The 17,526-nt window shown below is 34.8% G+C and overlaps 2 protein-coding genes across 3 annotated transcripts; both read left to right on the top strand.

The window, feature by feature from the left end:
* The first annotated feature begins 143 nt into the window (after window positions 1-143).
* Window positions 144-3,944, top strand: LOC111804526 (uncharacterized protein At5g02240-like). The gene is made up of 7 exons (XM_023689368.1): window positions 144-505; window positions 1,810-2,081; window positions 2,159-2,195; window positions 2,272-2,369; window positions 2,455-2,516; window positions 3,436-3,559; window positions 3,694-3,944. The coding sequence occupies exons 1-7, from the start codon at window positions 235-237 to the stop codon at window positions 3,811-3,813; spliced, it is 984 nt and encodes a 327-aa protein (XP_023545136.1). The 5' UTR covers window positions 144-234; the 3' UTR covers window positions 3,814-3,944.
* A 412-nt stretch (window positions 3,945-4,356) lies between these two features.
* On the top strand, window positions 4,357-13,437 carry LOC111803822 (ribonuclease II, chloroplastic/mitochondrial-like). Of its 2 annotated transcripts, XM_023688403.1 has the most exons (16): window positions 4,357-4,851; window positions 5,092-5,257; window positions 5,419-5,532; window positions 5,620-5,697; window positions 5,769-5,900; window positions 7,908-8,129; window positions 8,218-8,400; window positions 8,649-8,711; window positions 8,919-9,025; window positions 9,094-9,243; window positions 9,872-10,031; window positions 10,229-10,624; window positions 11,136-11,360; window positions 11,793-11,977; window positions 12,377-12,467; window positions 13,215-13,437. In XM_023688403.1, exons 1-14 carry the CDS (start codon window positions 4,583-4,585, stop codon window positions 11,913-11,915), a joined length of 2,388 nt encoding a protein of 795 aa, XP_023544171.1. In that variant the 5' UTR covers window positions 4,357-4,582; the 3' UTR covers window positions 11,916-11,977; window positions 12,377-12,467; window positions 13,215-13,437. The 2 variants fall into 2 exon arrangements, with proteins under 2 accessions (XP_023544171.1, XP_023544170.1); XM_023688402.1 differs by lacking the exon at window positions 13,215-13,437 and having other exon boundaries at window positions 12,377-13,052.
* The last annotated feature ends 4,089 nt before the right edge of the window (window positions 13,438-17,526 follow it).

Here is a 17,526-nt window from a genome sequence, read left to right as displayed (position 1 = left end):
ATATATATATATATATATATATATATATATATATATATATATATATATATATATATAACATTATTGCGATTATTTAATTTCATTAAAATTATTATATAATTAATTTTTATAAAAAATAATTGAAGTCATAATTCTCTCTTTCTTCCGTGCTCTGCTTCCGGAAAGAGCTTTATATGTCGTAACCAGAGGCACCCAGAGAAATCCAGTCCATGTTAGCGTTCTCAGTTTCGATCCATGGCTATGCTAACACGTGTCCCATTAGTCTACACCAACCCGAAGGCTACACTATTTCCACCACCACTGGCATTTCATCAATGTCATAAATGTTGTTTCGTACCCAATTCTAGTTCAATCCCATCTCTATCACTTCACATCGTTGCCTCTTCCATTTCCCCGACCTTCTATAAGGGTTTCAGAAGGCGCCGATTCGGAGCTCTTTCGGTGGTTGCAATGGCGGATTCTGGTCTCAGCACCGTCCTCGTCACCGGAGCTGGTGGCAGAACCGGTAGCGCTCTTGTTTTCTCTTTGGTTCTTTTTTGCTTGCTTGTGTAATATAGTTGATTTAGCCTGTTCTTGGATGCTGAGAGAATTTTAGGGAAATTTAAGACCGAATGTGTAGTGAGGAATTTTTATATTCTTAGGATTTGGTTTTCGATTTATAAATTGGAACCTCTGACTTAATCCCTCTGCACATGGGAGTCTGGGACGTTCGATATTAATATTTAACCATCTCATAGTACAGGATAACGATGCTGCTAGGGCAATCGGCCTCTAAGTATTTATATATCAACATCTTTTTCTTATCTGGGCAGCTTTCTGTAGAATATCTAATTGGTTTGCCTGTCCCCAAACATTGGACTTTGAAATTGGTTCCAAACATGATATAAATGGATGGTGGGAGTTCTCAAGTTTCGCCATAGTACTTTTGATGGATGATGTTGCTAAGCTTTCTATTCCGTAGGGTCGATATATCCTTCACAGATAGGACTTTCAAGCCCTTGATATCCTCTAATTGTGATAGAATTTGCTGTACTTAAAATAGTGAAGATGAGAGAAAGACTTTGGATAATCCTCCTTCTCCGTATGGGGTCGCTTGTTTGGTGAGTATCCAAGTGTCTCAGTACTTGTGTATTCAACATTGTGAGATCTCACGTCGGTTGGAGAGGGGAATGACGCATTCTTTATAAGGATGTGGAAACTTTTCCCTAACAGACACGTTTTAAAAACTTTGAGGGGAAGCTCGTAAGGAAAATTCAAAGAAGACAATATTTGCTAGCGGTGGGCTTGGGCTGTTACAAATGGTATCAGAGCTAAACACTGGACGGTGTGCCTGTGAGGATGCTGGCCCCGAAGGGGGTGGATTATGAGATCCCACATCGGTTAGAAAGAGGAACGAGTATTAGCAAGAACGCTGGACTCCGAAAGGGGTGGATTGTGAGATCCAACGTCGGTTAAAGAGGGGAAGGAAGAATTCTTTGTAAGGGTATGGAAACCAAAAACCTTGAGGGGAAATCGATTAGAGAGGGGAAATCGATTAAACATCTTGTGGGGAAGCTTGGAAGGGAAAAATAGGTGTGGGTGTGGGCTTGGGCTGTAAACCACCTAATCTCAGGACTTCCTCATACACAAAGTCTGCAAAACAAACATTTATAAAGGTGGAGTATTCCGGGACATTCTTATAAATTGTTTTTCAGAACAAACATTAAAATGCTATCCATAATTCCAGGCAGGTTCCAGTTATGTAGCTTTTCAAAAAGAACAAACGGGTGGACAAATTCTTAACATGGTTTTATTGGACCTTTTTGGCAGGTCAACTAGTTTACAAGAAATTGAAGGAGAGGTCAGATCAGTACATTGCAAGAGGTTTGGTCAGAACTGAAGAGAGCAAGCAGAGTATCGGTGCAGCGGATGATCTTTTCGTTGGCGACATAAGGGTTGCAGATAGCCTTGGTCCTGCAATTCAAGGCATCGATGCACTCATCATTCTTACCAGTGCCGTGCCGAAAATGAAGCCGGGGTTTGATCCTACCAAAGGTGGCAGGCCTGAGTTTTACTTCGAAGATGGAGCATACCCTGAACAGGTAGGTACCTGAACTTTCCTTTTCTTGATTACATATCTTTTTATGTATTTCACTCTGTGATGGAAGTTCGCCATTAGGTTGACTGGATTGGGCAGAAGAATCAGATTGATGCTGGTGAGTGATGAAATTGCTCCTTTCTTCTTGTGCTTCTGTATTCACAAGCTTAAAATGCTATAATGATTCAAAACAGCCAAGGCTGCGGGAGTTAAACAAATTGTTTTGGTCGGCTCTATGGGTGGAACTAATATCAACCATCCCTTGAACAGCTTGGGGAATGGGAACATATTGGTTAGTATCTCTTCACAATTTTGTTTGAAACTGAGCTTGTCCTTCTCCCAAAAATGAGTATCAAAATCTGTTTATTACACAATAGGTTTGGAAAAGGAAGGCTGAGCAGTATTTGGCTGATTCCGGTGTTCCATATACCATTATAAGGTACGTGGTTGATTGCATTTCATATTCATCTTCATCCCGAAGAGTTCTGTGTCTTCGCTCAAATCATAAACACTTGAGATTCTCATAAACTGCTTTGTTTATTCTTCACATTTAGTTGGAAATATTGTTAAAATTACTGGACTAGCCATGATCAAAGCTTTTATGTGAGATCCCACATCGGTTGGAGAGGAGAACGAAACATTCCTTATGAGGGTGTGAAAACCTCTCCTTAGCAAACACGTTTTAAAACCTTGAGAGAAAACCTAGAAGGGAAAGCTAAAAAAGGACAATATTTGCTAGTAATGGGCTTGGACGGTTACAAATGGTATCAAAGCCAGTCATCGGGCAATGTGCTAGTGAGGACGCTAGGCCCCCAAAGGGGATGGTGAAATCCCACATTGGTTGGTGCCAGTGAGGACGCTAGGCCCCCAAAGGGGATGGTGAGATCCCACATTGGTTGGTGCCAGTGAGGACGCTAGGCCCCCAAGGGGGTGGATTGTGAGATCCCATATCGGTTAGTGTCAGTAAGGACACTAGGCCCCCAAGAGAGGTAAATTGTGAGATCCCACATCGGTTGGAGAGAACATTCCTTATAAGAGTATAGAAACATCTCCCTAGCCGTCGCAAACTTTAAGGAGAAGCCTAAAAGGGAAAGCCCAAAGAGAATAATCTCCGCGAGTGGTGGGCTTGGCTGTTACAATTTATTAGAATTCGAAGATGTTCAAAGTCTTTATCATATCCCATACATCCTGATCCGGAATAATTTGATGAATGGCTTACAAATTTATCTAATTTCATGGATGTCAACATATTGTTTCCTCATCAATCTAAGCTTTCTTTCCTTATCAGTCCGTAGTTAGTCCCTACAAGTAAATGCCTTCAACCTGTGAATTTACCGAATCGGAGTACACTTTCTCAGGGCTGGAGGTCTTCAGGACAAGGATGGCGGGATCCGAGAACTGTTAGTCGGGAAGGACGATGAACTTCTTCAAACAGAGACGAGAACCATTGCCAGGGCGGACGTTGCAGAAGTCTGCCTTCAGGTACTTGTCTATACTAACCATCTCATGGCTAATAAGGAATGAACATCAAGAACTCAGTGAACATTTAAGGACAGTGGATCATCTTTTCTTTCCTGTTTAGCATTTAATCCCAGCCGTGAACTCATCATGAACAGGCACTGCAATTTGAGGAGGCCAAATTCAAGGCCTTTGATCTAGCCTCAAAGCCTGAGGGAGTAGGCACGCCAACCAAGGATTTCAAGGCCTTGTTCTCTCAAGTGACTACGAGTTTCTGATTGGGTAGTGTTTGTGCCTGAACTTAATCGTCTGTTAAAGCCTATTAGAGATTTTATAATTCATTAAATGTATTAGAGATTTTTTAAAAGGATATTTAGAACCGAAAGTTAAAATTGCAACACTTATCTAAGTTTGATATGTCATTTGATGAATTTAAAAGTATAGGGTTAAAATCGTTACAACATAACAAATTAATAATTATAATTAATTTGGTTAATCTCGACAACACCCTTGTTAGTGTTTATAATTATTATTAGCTTGATTTATTTAAAATAAGCCCAAAATTACTTAAACAAAACTATTATTAAAAAAAATTCAACCATAGTAGCAGCTATAAAAGTTAGTGTAATTTTTTTTTATCAATAATCGGAGATAAATAAGTTTTATTTGAAAAAATTGATGATTAAAATCGAATAATTTGTTGAAGTTTAAGCCTTCGATTAAAATAATTATTAGTTTATGATTTTAATTAAATTTAAAAGTTTTTTTCTTTTTTTGAAAAAAAAAAAAGAATAAGATAAACGTTTGGTATCTGAAATTCGAACCAACAGATTTCATCGAATAGTAAACCAAATACACCATTCCTATCGCGCAGCTTTATCATCAGCTGCGTAACTCTCTCTTCTTCTTCTTCTTCTATCCCCATCTCTTGGTGAAGGAAGAAACCAAATCGATGTTAACTCCAGGCCGATGCCGAACAGCTAGAAATCCTTATTCTTCAATTTTGTTAACTACTTGAGCGTCGATTCTCTCTTTCCGCAAACGATTATGGCATTTCGAGCTGTTAACAGTTGCTCAGTCTTCCGCTCTGCTTCGTCCCCGCCTCTCTCTGCCTTCCGATGCTGCCACTTCAATCCCAGGAATCTTCAGTTTCGATGGAGCTCGAAATTAAACTGTAGGTCTCCTGTATTATGGCATAAACACCGAGTTTCTAGGAGTGGTGGAGGTCGATTCTACTACTTGTACAGTATTGTTGAAAGCGTTGTCGAAGAGCTCGAAGCTCTGAGCCGGCGAAAGAAAGTTTTTGCTACCGCTAAGTACGTTTTTGTATTTCAATTGTTTGTATTTTCCTTTGGGCTCTTGTGCTGTGCCGGATAATTTCTAGTTGTTTGTGCATTCAGTTTTTTTCTTTGAACGTACATTCTCCATTTCTTCGCTTATAATTTCTAGTATTTCTTCTACTGCTAAGTACTGTTTTATTAAAGCTTGTACAATCATTTGGAAGTTGAGCACCCCCCATTTTCCAATATTGAGCAATAAAAGGTTTATGTATTCAGAATGGGAATGGTGGGCATGAGCAGTGATGATGGTACTGAAGATAAGCTTATGAACCGAACATTGGAAAAGGGACGGCTGCTGGAGTTCAAGAAGGACTCGGAGAGAGTATTACTGGCAGTTGCTCAGAGACCTGATGGGAAAAAAAACTGGATGGTGTTCGATCAGGTTCTAGTAAAAACAACTAGCGCACCATTTTGAATAGGCTACTAGGTTGATTCATGGCTTATTGTGTGTTTTTTTTTTTAATAAAAAAAAAAAAAAGCTGAAGCAAAGCATTCAGTTCATAACTCTAATTTTCTCTTGGTCCACCACTTTTTCTTTGATAGAATGGTGTCACTTCATCTATTAAGCCACAACAAGTTACATACATTGTTCCAGGTGTTGAAAATTTCGAGCAGACAGAAATTGCAGACTTCATTAAAAAAGCTGAGGATAACTTGGTTTGTTCTTTGCCTGAAAACAAGATCCTATATCATGTGATTGGTGGTGATTCTCAGTCTGATTTGAGCCAATAATTATGAGTGCAGGACCCGTCACTGCTGGAGTTTGCATGGCTTGAGCTTCTTGAACAAAATAAGGCAGTGACTACCGAAGAATTAGCTGAGGTTATGAAATTTCCTGGGTATCCTAGAGTATATGGCAATCGTTCTATCACTGACTATAGCTCCTTCTACAGATGATATTTGGGAGTACAGAACCTCTTGATAGCTACTGTGCACATCTATTGTTATCAAGAGATGAATTATACTTCACTGTTCTGCAGACAAAAGGTTCGCGATCTTTTTATGGTCCAAGACCTACTGACCAAGTACGCGTTTTCAAAACATTCTTTTATTTAAAGATTATCTAACCGAGCTACTAGATTTTTATGGGGGGCTTTTGTTAGAAATCACGTATCACAATTCTTTTGACTACACCTTCGAGACTCACCATTCTTTGTTCGATATTTGAGGATTCTCTTGTCATGGCTAAGTTTAAGGGCATGACTCTGATACCATGTTAGAAATCACGGATCTCCACAATGGTATGATATTGTCCACTTTGAGCACAAGCTCTCATGGCTTTACTTTGGGCTTCTCCAAAAGGCCTCATACCAATGGAGATAGTATTCCTCACTTATAAACCCATGATCTTCCACTAAATTAGCAAATGTGGGACTCACTCCCAATAATAATCCTCAACAGCTGGAATGTACTTGTTCTAAGAATGATTGGAAATTAATGTGTGCTGCTTTAAAAATATAATTGTAATGGATAATATTTGGTAGAAAGTATTTACAGCTTTCTTGAGTTTTTTCTAAGTTTATGTGGTACCAATTTATCAATTCTGAATAATTAAAGATCAACAATTCCAAGGCCATCTCTTATACCTGCTAAAGAGACGTTTTCTATTGTAAAATTTATAATTTTTCTTCCTCTCTCTCCATTTTGCGTGTTGGCCAGACTTTTCCATAGTTCGGCCTGTCCCTTCTGTAGATGTGATATTGTGTAGCTTATCAAAACAAAATAAGATGTGTTAGAAGGTGATGAAGGCCATAATCTATTCATGTGTTAAAAGGTGATATATGATCTCAGATAAGTGGACAGCTCCTTCGATTTCCAGAAAATTTCCCTTGGTTTTGCCACTTTTTTAACCCATGAGGCTGTGCTTGCAACTCAGGATATTGATTACATTGGGTCAAACGAACCTAAAACCACCAAAACCCAAAACAATGGGCAGACCCCAAAAATTGAAGGTCTCTTGGTGTACTTCTGCATGTGTCCTATAACTAAGTCTAATGTTCTCATTCCTCGTTGGTATTCTGTGCTTTTGCACTATCTTGGTGTTACTCTCTGCTTGTAAAGCTCCATCACATTATTGTTTACCATTACCTAACCTCATCTATGTTCTTGACATGATGGTGGTGCAGTAGAACAGATCCATAATGAGATAATAATGCCCGAAGTCCAATCCCTGTGTAGTTTCTGTTGGATGATGAAAGTCCCACATTGGTTAATTTAGGGAATGATCATGGGTTTATAATCAAAGAATACTATCTTCATTGGTACGAGGCTTTTTGGGGAAGCTCAAAGCAAAGCCATAAGAGCTTATACTCAAAGTGGACAATATCATACCATTGTGGAGAGTCGTGTTCATCTAACGTGGTATCAGAGCCATGCCCTAAACTTAGTTGTGCCAATAGATTGGTAAATCCTCAAATGTCGAACAAAAGACTCCAAAAAAAAGGAGTCAAGCCTCCTCGAAGGCATAGTAAAATATGACTAAGACTCCAAAGGAGTCGAGCCTTGATTAAGGGGAGACGTACTTTGTTCAAGGGGAGGTGTTGGATGATGAAAGTCCCACATTGGTTAATTTAGGGAATGATCGTGGGTTTATAATCAAATAATACTATCTCCATTGGTATGAGGCCTTTTGGGGAAACCCAAAGCAAAACCATGAGAGCTTATACTCAAAGTGGACAATGTCATACCATTGTGGAGAGTCGTGTTCATCTAACAGTTTCATCCCTCCCTCATAGCAGAGCCATCGGTCAATGCGCTTAATTAGAATTTTATGATAGTTCAACTATTTTTGTACTATTTTTTTACCCCTAGTTTGATTGAAGCTTTTTATTGGTGATTAATAGGTTCTTAGTTACATTAATGAATCTTCTTCATCCTTTTTTGCATCTCACTCTTTTTCTCATCTGTCTTACATTAAATAATCTGTCACATGACAAATATTTGTGCTGATGACATTGTCTATCACATCATCCGTTAATGATTCAGTGTCTTTTTAGTCTAAAATATTTTCTAATTCTTTGTTTGAAAGCCAGGTTGAAGAACTTCAACGTAAAAAGCTTGCAAAGGAGGCGGCTGAGAAAGAACTACAAGAGTTTGTAGAATTATTGAAATCTGCGAAGGCAATGCCTTCGAAGTCCAAACCACCTAAATCATCCTGGGCAGCTGAAGAGAAAACCAGACACAAGATTGAGTCACTTGAATCTTATGCTATTGATGCTTGCAAGGATGATGAACAGAGGAAAACAGCTGGGATGGTAACTCTTTAATGTGATTTGCTTGATGACTGAAAAGTACATTTTTATCGTCCATCGCCCTTACTATGTTTGATAATCTCTTCTTTAGATTCTCAAGGCTATGGGACTGGTGAGAACAACATCATCAGCAGTAAATCTTCTCATAGATATAGGGTATTTCCCTCGGCATGTTAATCTTGATCTTCAGAAGTTCAACATTCGGACATATCATTCAGATGAGATTATAGCAGCTGCGGAATCACTTTTACTGGGGGCATCTGATCCCGATGAGGTAGCGTCAAGTTCCATCACTGATTTTGTTATGTGTGAGAACAACAAATATAATAAGAAGTTATGTATGCATATTATCATTTGAGATTCTCCCTTGCTTCCCTGCCTGTTACATTATAGATCCTTATAAATTTGTCAACAGTTATTTCCATCCAGGACTTGTAAAATCTTCATTAGTAGTTCATGATTTACTGCTACTCTATATTTCATATGTTGCCTCTGACGTGTGCTATATGCCTCTTTGTTTAGGTTGACAGGAAGAATCTCACACATCTTAAGGTTTATGCCATTGATGTTGATGAAGCGGATGAGGTGATAATTTTAAAATTAAAAATTATATCCTCTTCAAACTGTTGTTTCCCTTTCTTTTATAATTCAATTATAATTTATTTTGTATTTTTCATTTAGTTAGTCTATTCACTCTGAATTTGTGATGATTTTGAATTTCTATTTTTGTATAATTCTTTCATGAAATTTTGAGAGACTTCCATCTCACGTTCTTATCATCCAATATTTTAGCTTGATGATGCATTGAGTGCAACAAGATTGTCAGATGGTCGAATTAAAATATGGATTCATGTTGCTGATCCAGCTAGATTTGTTCAACCAGGGAGCATAGTAGACAGGTAATCCTTCTTAAACTTCTTGTGATATTTCGCACCATGCTGACTTTCTTTTTGTTTATCATTCGTAGGGAGGCCATGGACAGAGGAACTTCTATATTTCTTCCTACAGCCACATACCCTATGTTTCCAGAGAAACTAGCAATGAATGGAATGAGTTTAAAACAGGGAGAAATTTGCAATGCAGTTACTGTATCTGTTGTCCTTCATTCTGATGGAAGGTAAAGCTTGTTTACGTACTTAGTTGTTTTTATTATGAGACCACTTCACTAAAAAATTTATACTAGGGAAGTCAAAGCTTGTTCTTTCCTTATTATATTTTGATGGAAATCAAAGCTTGTTATTACCGTAATGTATTTTAATATGAGGATACTTTACTAAAAATTTTATATTAGGGACAAATGTCCATGAGGTGAGTGCCATTCCAATTTATTTTAGTTCTGAAAAAAAATAAAATTTTTCTATGGGATTGTATGCTTCTTGGAAGATTTGTTTGGCCATTTCTTTTTTCTATTAGGTTTACAGTTTGTGAAGCTTGTTCTTGATATTATACAACTAGAAGATTTGACGGTTCTGTGTTCATATCATAAAATCATATGTGAAAGTTTTTACTGTTGTTGTTAGCACATTATTGTTCTTTCCTTATCTTAATTGCATTTATCTGTGTACTTTCAATTGCTGTGAGAACTCTTCCTGTCTGTGCTTGTCATTTTTGTTGTTTGAGTTAAAGAGAGTGATGGCGTTCACACTGTAGAATAGAATTGTTGCTTTCTTGAAACTATGACATTCATTAAGATATCTTTACTAAGGAAGCAAACATGGGAACGCTAACACTCTATGAATTAATAGCATTGCAGAATACTCTGTGGAAAACTCAATCATCAAACCAACTTACATGCTGACATATGAAAGTGCGTCGGAGCTGCTTAGTTTGAACTTGGAAGAGGAGGCTGAACTTAAAGTTCTATCTGAGGCTGCAACTTTGCGATTAGCATGGCGAAGGCAACAGGTGGCTTAAAGTATTGACTAGAATGTTGGTTGTTTATTAATCAGGCTCTGTCAAAAACTGTTTAATTAGAATCACTTTCGGAATTCTTATAGACAAGTTTGATGGGATCTTATTCCTATAAGATCTACTTGCATGAATTTTTTATTTAAGTTATTATCTGCCGTCCATGTTCTGGCGTCATATTATAAAATTTTCAGGGTGCAATCGACATGCCTTCTTTGGAGACACGGATCAAGGTAGCAAATCCAGAAGACCTGGATCCTGAAATCAATCTCTACGTAGAAAACCAAGATAACCCTGCCATGCGACTTGTTTCAGAGATGATGATCCTATGTGGAGAAGTTATAGCCACTTTTGGTTCTCGCAATAACATTCCGTTACCCTACAGAGGACAACCTCAAACAAATATTGATGTATCTGCATTTGCACATCTTCCAGAAGGACCTGTTAGGAGCTCTGCAATAGTTAGAACAATGCGTGCTGCTGAAATTGACTTCAGTAAGCCTATACGCCATGGGATTTTGGGAATTTCTGGTTATGTCCAATTTACATCTCCCATCCGTAGGTATTTGGACCTCGTTGCACATTACCAGGTATTTCTTCTAATTTCCTGTGTCCTGTGGATTTTTATTTTTTAATCAAGCCTGCACTACCCATTTGTCGTGGACATTTTAGGATCTCTTACATCCTTTCTTGAGAAAAGATGAGAACATTATTATGTTGTTCATATTGTAATGTGGTAATATATATGTATGTATGTATGTATGTATATTAATGGACCTTATTCGTGATAGACCATTCTGTTGTCTGAAACATTTTCTGGTTCTCTCTTCTCCTCTGCTATCTTAGAGGAACTATTTCTTGAAGCTTGCGGCTTTAGTAGTGTCATCATTTTTAAAGTATTAGTTCTGAATTTACTTGCTCATTACCTCAGGAATTTTAGTTTTAAATTGCCGATTCACCATCATTGCAACCATACTCGTAACATCATCTTGTTATATTGTGTATGATTTTGGTTGCATAACTAATAATCATACATTTCAAGACTTTGTAGATGGAGTGTTTATTCTTTTGACTTAGTTTTACTCTTATATTTATTTGTAGGTTAAGGCATTCCTTAGAGGCGACTCTCCTCCGTATTCCCATGGTCAATTGGAAGGGATAGCATCTACTGTAAATATAAATATTAAATTGGCAAAGAGACTCTCAAGCCTCAGTCATCGTTATTGGGTATTAGAGTACTTGAGACGGCAACCAAAAGAAAACAGATATCGAGCGTTGATTCTTAGGTTCATTAAAGATCGAATTGCAGCCCTGCTGTTGGTTGAGGTGAGGATTGATTGATAAAAGCTTTCAGACTGTGATGCAATCCTCATTCTGACTTGGGCTTAAAGAAGAAAAAAGGAAACACTCTTTTCTCCACGTTTGAATTTGATTTGATCCTCATCTGATTTATTTTCTGTTTCCACTGGTTGTTCGCCTCTTCACATTGTGCTGATTATCGTCGATTGCCAATAACCTCTCCTGGTTGGTGGGTTCGGCCCATGAACCAAAAGATAAACTGCCCCACTTGATGCTTTACAAACATATGACAATATCAAATGCATGCAGAAATGACTTTCTTTTTTCCCCAATCATCAGTTTCACTGTTAGATCCATTGCTCAAGCGAAATAGAACTATATATAGTTTTGTCGGTGCAAATAGTCTCTCTAAGTATGAATATCATTACATTTTGTGTCTTATGCATTCGGAATTTGTAGGTGGGGCTTCAAGCATCTGCATGGGTTTCTCTTGGAGCAGAAATTGGAGATGAAGTACAAGTTCGAGTGGTGGATGCCCATCCACGTGATGATGTTCTTTCTCTGAAGGAGATCATTCAGTAGATATATGAGGTTCTCTTAAGTCAAATGTTTTATGACAAGGTGTCACTCCCTGAACTTTCATGGTTAGTACTCTTCTCCAAATCTGATGCCACTTTTCCTGGAAAAATAAATTAACTCAATTGCAATTTTTGTTTCTCTTTCTGTTTTTAAAAAACCAATCGTTTACTAAAAATATTTTTTTCCAAAGTAGCCCTTGTAAAAAACTTATCCAAATTTTAACACAAACTTGTGAAAACTATTTGTTTTGTTTCTAATATTTGACTAAGACATTGTTAATGAAAAGTATTCCTTTTAAAAACATAAGCTAAAAACAAAACATTTATGGACTAAGCTAGATTCAAATCCGATTACTTCTTCTGGATTTTCTTATCCATGCACAGTGAATTACTGTTTTAAATTGCTTAAAAGAGCTCGAGCTATGATGAAATAAACCAGACATCTCTCAACAACGTTTGCTGCAGGGTTGATACCACGAGAGTTCACCAAGAGTTCATTTCATGAATCTCAACCACATGTCCAGCTATATTGTGGAAATTCTGGTCGTTTTAGAAGGTATGAATTACTTGAAGCCTTCTATACCATGGGGCTATTAGCCGTGCTGCCATTTTTGTATCTTCTAGTATGTTACACAGTGATTGTTGTTACTAGATCAAGTACGATCACCTTGGTCTTGAGCTAGAGCATTTATCTGTTAAGTAGGTTGTAAATGAATTACCTTTGTTGGAGGAAACTGGAAACATCATGGAGCTTTTCGATAGTTCATCACTTTATATTTGATACAAAATGAAAGGACCTTTCAAGCTAATAAAAAGATTGTGGGTCCTTCTGGAAATCAATTGAAATATGGAAAACAAGATGACAGTCGGAAGGTGACAACATTTTCCAAATGGTTGGTACTGCTGATTCAATACTTTCTCGTAACCTCATTCAAAGGTACAAGTGTGGGAATAGTTCATCTTGTCTTCATCTGCTTTAGTATGCAACTTTAAATATCATGAGGGTGTCATGGTTTGATTATAGAATACCTCTATTTGAAGCCCAGTTATTCTGTCAAATGGTTGAATTATACAAAATAGTCATGAATGTAGGTTTCTATTATGTTTTTTAGAATTTATAAAGTTTCATTTTTCTCTTCAACTTTCATATTTGTTTTAAGAATAAATTTGTTTAGTTTTTCTTTCTCTTTTAAATAAAATGAAAATTGACATTGTAACAATCTATTATGTTTTTCTTTCTATTATGTTTTAATAGTCTATCACATTGTAACAATCTTGAATTTCTTTTTGCATTAAATGATAGAGAATTAAAAAATAAAGTTGGGCAATGAAGATTTTCTTGACTGTCACGAGACCCATTTGGTTGACAGTTGATAGAGATAAACAGAGTAAGCAATTGAATGGGGTTTCACATGAAACCAGAGCATGCAAGTAAAAAGGTACAAAGAGTCTGAGCTTTGTAAGTGATCCGACATGACCCATGTGTTATGTTTATGCAAATTTCTTTTTTCTTTTTTCTTTTTTCTTTTTTCTTTTTTATTTATTAGAGACTATTTCATAATAAAAACATATTCCTATCTTGATAATTCTAATCATGTTGGACTTATTTGACTCGTTTTTATACATAATCGGAAGATAAGGTACTTATCGCTAAGATGAATGTAAAATTACCATGATTTCAAGCTAGTCGATGTACTTGTTTCACTCAACTCTTGAAACATGACCTCAAACATAATCAGGTTCACTCTTCGACTTACCAATTTTAAAGAATTAGTTGAGAAATTACATGACACGGTGGGAAGGGGAATGAAATTTTTTACTGGATTTGTAAGAAAATTTGATTAATTCTATTATTTTTCCTCATAATTAGGCAATTTTTTTAGATTTATCCTATTGTTTTTCCTCATAATTAGGCAATTTTTTTAGATTTATCTAACTCTACGGATTGTTTTTTTCTAATAGGTGACCATAAATGTAACAAAGATACCTTAGAATTTGAGAACAAAATACGGTAAGTTTGTCCAATAAGACAAGTTAATACAAAATCGAAACTATCATTCATGTGCTTTAATCTTATATTTAGGAAAGTTAATTAAATGTCGCAAAATTCAATAAGCATTCCTAAGAATGTTTATTTATAAAGCGCCAAACCCCACCCAAAAAAAGTCAAATACTTAAAGCCATCAAATAAGGGAAATTGGAGTTATGGCCAATGAGTCAAATACTTAAAAACTACATCATGACACTTATTTTTATTTTTTTATGTTTATGTCTCTAGTTATATTGTCTTCTCGTATGTTACTAAAAACGTTAAACTCTTTTATAAAATAGACACGATTTATTTATCACGTTCGAAATAATTTTTACTCTTAAGTTAAAAATGTTATATCAGTTTTATTCAAAATGTTCTATGTAATTGACACTAAACCTAAATAAATGTGGTAAATTTACTCTCGATTTACGTTTTACTAATTTAAATCTTTATAAATTCATTAGTTTTCATAAAATAAAATCTTATATAAAAATTAGTTTGACAAATGGATAAATTGAACTATTGAATTATTTTTTCTAAATTCATAAATTTCAATAACAAAAAATATTTAGTCACTTTTCTCTAAACGTTTTTTAAATAAAATAATTAGTTTCATAAATTAAAAAAAAATGAACAAATTAATTAATAAATAACATAATATTAACTTCACCACTATTTTTAAATTTTTTTTTTTTTAATGCAACCACTCATTCAAGTCAATAGTTAAATATAATGATATTAAAACATTAAAAATAAAGTTGACCATATGAGACAAAGCATTCGAGTACGAGAATAAATCTGGTTATTATTATAAAGAAATTAAATTAATATAAAGTCAATGATGGACAAAATTATCATAGGATTAAGGATGAAATCATGTTACAATGTTCCTTGTAAATTATATTAATAATCCCACTTGCTTCTTATTTAAATAAAATTTACTCTTCATTACTCAACCATATACATTTTTTTTAATATTTGATATTAATTCTCCTAAAATATTTCAAAAATAAATTAATAAGATTCATTATTTCTAGACACGTTTATTAATGCAAAATGACATCAATTTTACCTTATTTTTCTACCCGCTTCACATTAGAATCGAGATACATAGCTCTATGGTGATGTCTAATGCACTTGTATAGCTTCGTTCTACCACCTTTTTTTAATTCTTAAATTTATTTAGTTCAACATATACTTTCTATTCTCTGTAATTACCTACCAATTTTGTTTCTAACTAATAACAATAGTATTAACCTGAATGGAATCAAATAAATTTAATATATTCAAATAAAATATCGATAATCCAACCTTTAGTGCGCTAATATCAAAAGTGCTATCATGATAAAGTTGTGTAGCTACAACCAAAAGGAAAAAATGTAGTTTAAAATGCTTTTTTGCTCGTTTTTTTTTTCTTTTCAACAATAACCTTCACAATAATGTAGATACATACTTGAACGATCATAAACTCAAAACTTATGTAAGTGTCTTAAAAAAAAATCAAAGAATCTAGTCATCCGTCGTTACCCAAAAACAAGTCTAATCTACTCATCGTCTATCTCCAACTTACACAAACGTCTTAAACGTGCCTAAATGTCCCAAAAAGTTTGAAATGAGATTAACGCATATAATCCACTCCGAAAGCCAGCTTAACCCAAAAGTGAAAAAGGTGTTGAAATGTCTTTTCAATGACAAAATGGACATAAATGTTCGAAACATATTTACGTGTCCGAAAAAAAAAATTAACTCAAAAGGAGCTTGAAACGTCTAGCCACCTCCAATATAAGCATATTTTATATTTCATAATATTAAAACTATATGGAGGTAACATTTCGGATGAAGTAAAACGTGTCGCTTAATTACATATGGAAAAAATAAAATTGCAAAAATGATGGTAAAATTTTCAACATTTAATTACATATGGGAACTTGGTATAAATTAAATTTTGTTTTATAAAGACAAATAATGGTGTGAATATTTTTGTTCCTACCTTAAATTCTCGTGGTGGAATTATGGTAATAAAATCCCCACCGACTATTCAACTTAACTGCTACTTCTTTTTCATAAATAAATAAATAAATAAATAAATAAATAAATAAATAAATAAATAAATAAATAATCACTACTTACTATGGTTACCCGTTGGACCGTTGGTACGGTGGAATCTGATTCACCGAATAATGTCCTGCATTGGTTGGGTTAGGGGCTTTTCAGTAAAATTGTAGGATACGTGGCTTCATAGAACAGGTGAGGTAATTAATACAAACCAGTAGGGGTACGCACGTCATTTCCCTAGTGGCAGAATAATAATAAATGAGTTTTTATAAAAAGGAGAGCGTACAATTGAGGCTTGGTAAAACACCACTGGTTCGCGGAGAGTGGGTTTTGCTTTTTCTTTGGCGGTAAACAAAAATATTTATTTATTCTTTTTTTAAACCAAATGACCATTTTAACCACAATACTTTTTTTTTTTTTTTTTATCGCAAATATTCCAAATTTTAAGATTTATTCAAAAAAAAAATATATATATATATTGGAATTTAACCTTATTTTTATATTAATTAATATAAAAATAGAGAGAGGAGTAAAAACGGGAGGAATCTAAGTGGGCCCCAACTCCGAATTCCAACAAATCAGGGGTCGCAAGGCTCGAGGTGGGCCCTGATGGCAGTTTGAAAGTTACCAAATTTGCCCCAAGGTGGGGCCCATGCCTTCCCTAAAACTCTGCGCACGCTCTCTCACTCTCTCTCTCTCTCCAACTCCAACCGTCCATCCCCTTTTTATTTACTTCCCATTTAATTTTTTAATTTATTTTTAAAAGTTTTAATTTAATTATTTTTATTTGATTAAACATTGCACACAGTTTATAAGTAACCAATTAAATTAAAAACATTAGCAAATTTTCCGTATATATTAAAAATATATAATGAATAATAAAGACTTAAAATGATTTTAAATTTAATTATTTTATAAAATAAAAGAAATAGAAAAATAGTTTGTAGAACTTTCAATAAAGTTAAAAGATACGAAACTGACCATTTGTCTTTTACTATTTTTCTTTTCATCTTTTTGCAATTTAAATTAAATTAAATTAAATTTAGAGCATGGTTAATGATTTTATTTATTTATTTATTTATTTATTTATTATTTCCTTACTCTAATATTAAAAATTAAAACAGTGTCCAGAATCAAATTCTTAATTTTCTTTCCTATCTGTTACCTTTTAAGGGCAGAAGCCTAAAAAGGTAATCTACTTCCTAAAAACAGTAAATGTCAAGAATTAGTTCATTATTTTTGTTTGTCCAATTTTGAAATATTATATTAAAAAAATAAAACCCATCATAATTATCTTTCGAAATAATTTATTATATTAATCAAAATATTTTGTGTAATATTTGCATTTTTTTTTTCACTTTTTGTTGGTGTGAGCGAATGTGGAGTAAGAAATAAGCAATTTTTTGGTTCATTCAATCCACAGCCTTCGCTATTTAACACAGCTTGTGATTCAAGCAATGAATGGATTCCTTATGTTTTCTCATTTTATTACTGTAGATCATATTTAGATCTTAAAAAAAAAAAAAAA

Source organism: Cucurbita pepo, chromosome LG10, assembly GCF_002806865.2.
Source record: "Cucurbita pepo subsp. pepo cultivar mu-cu-16 chromosome LG10, ASM280686v2, whole genome shotgun sequence".
Classification (NCBI taxonomy): domain Eukaryota; kingdom Viridiplantae; phylum Streptophyta; class Magnoliopsida; order Cucurbitales; family Cucurbitaceae; genus Cucurbita; species Cucurbita pepo.
The sequence above is the reverse complement of the archived record's forward strand: the minus strand, read 5'-3'. Positions and strand labels throughout refer to the sequence as shown.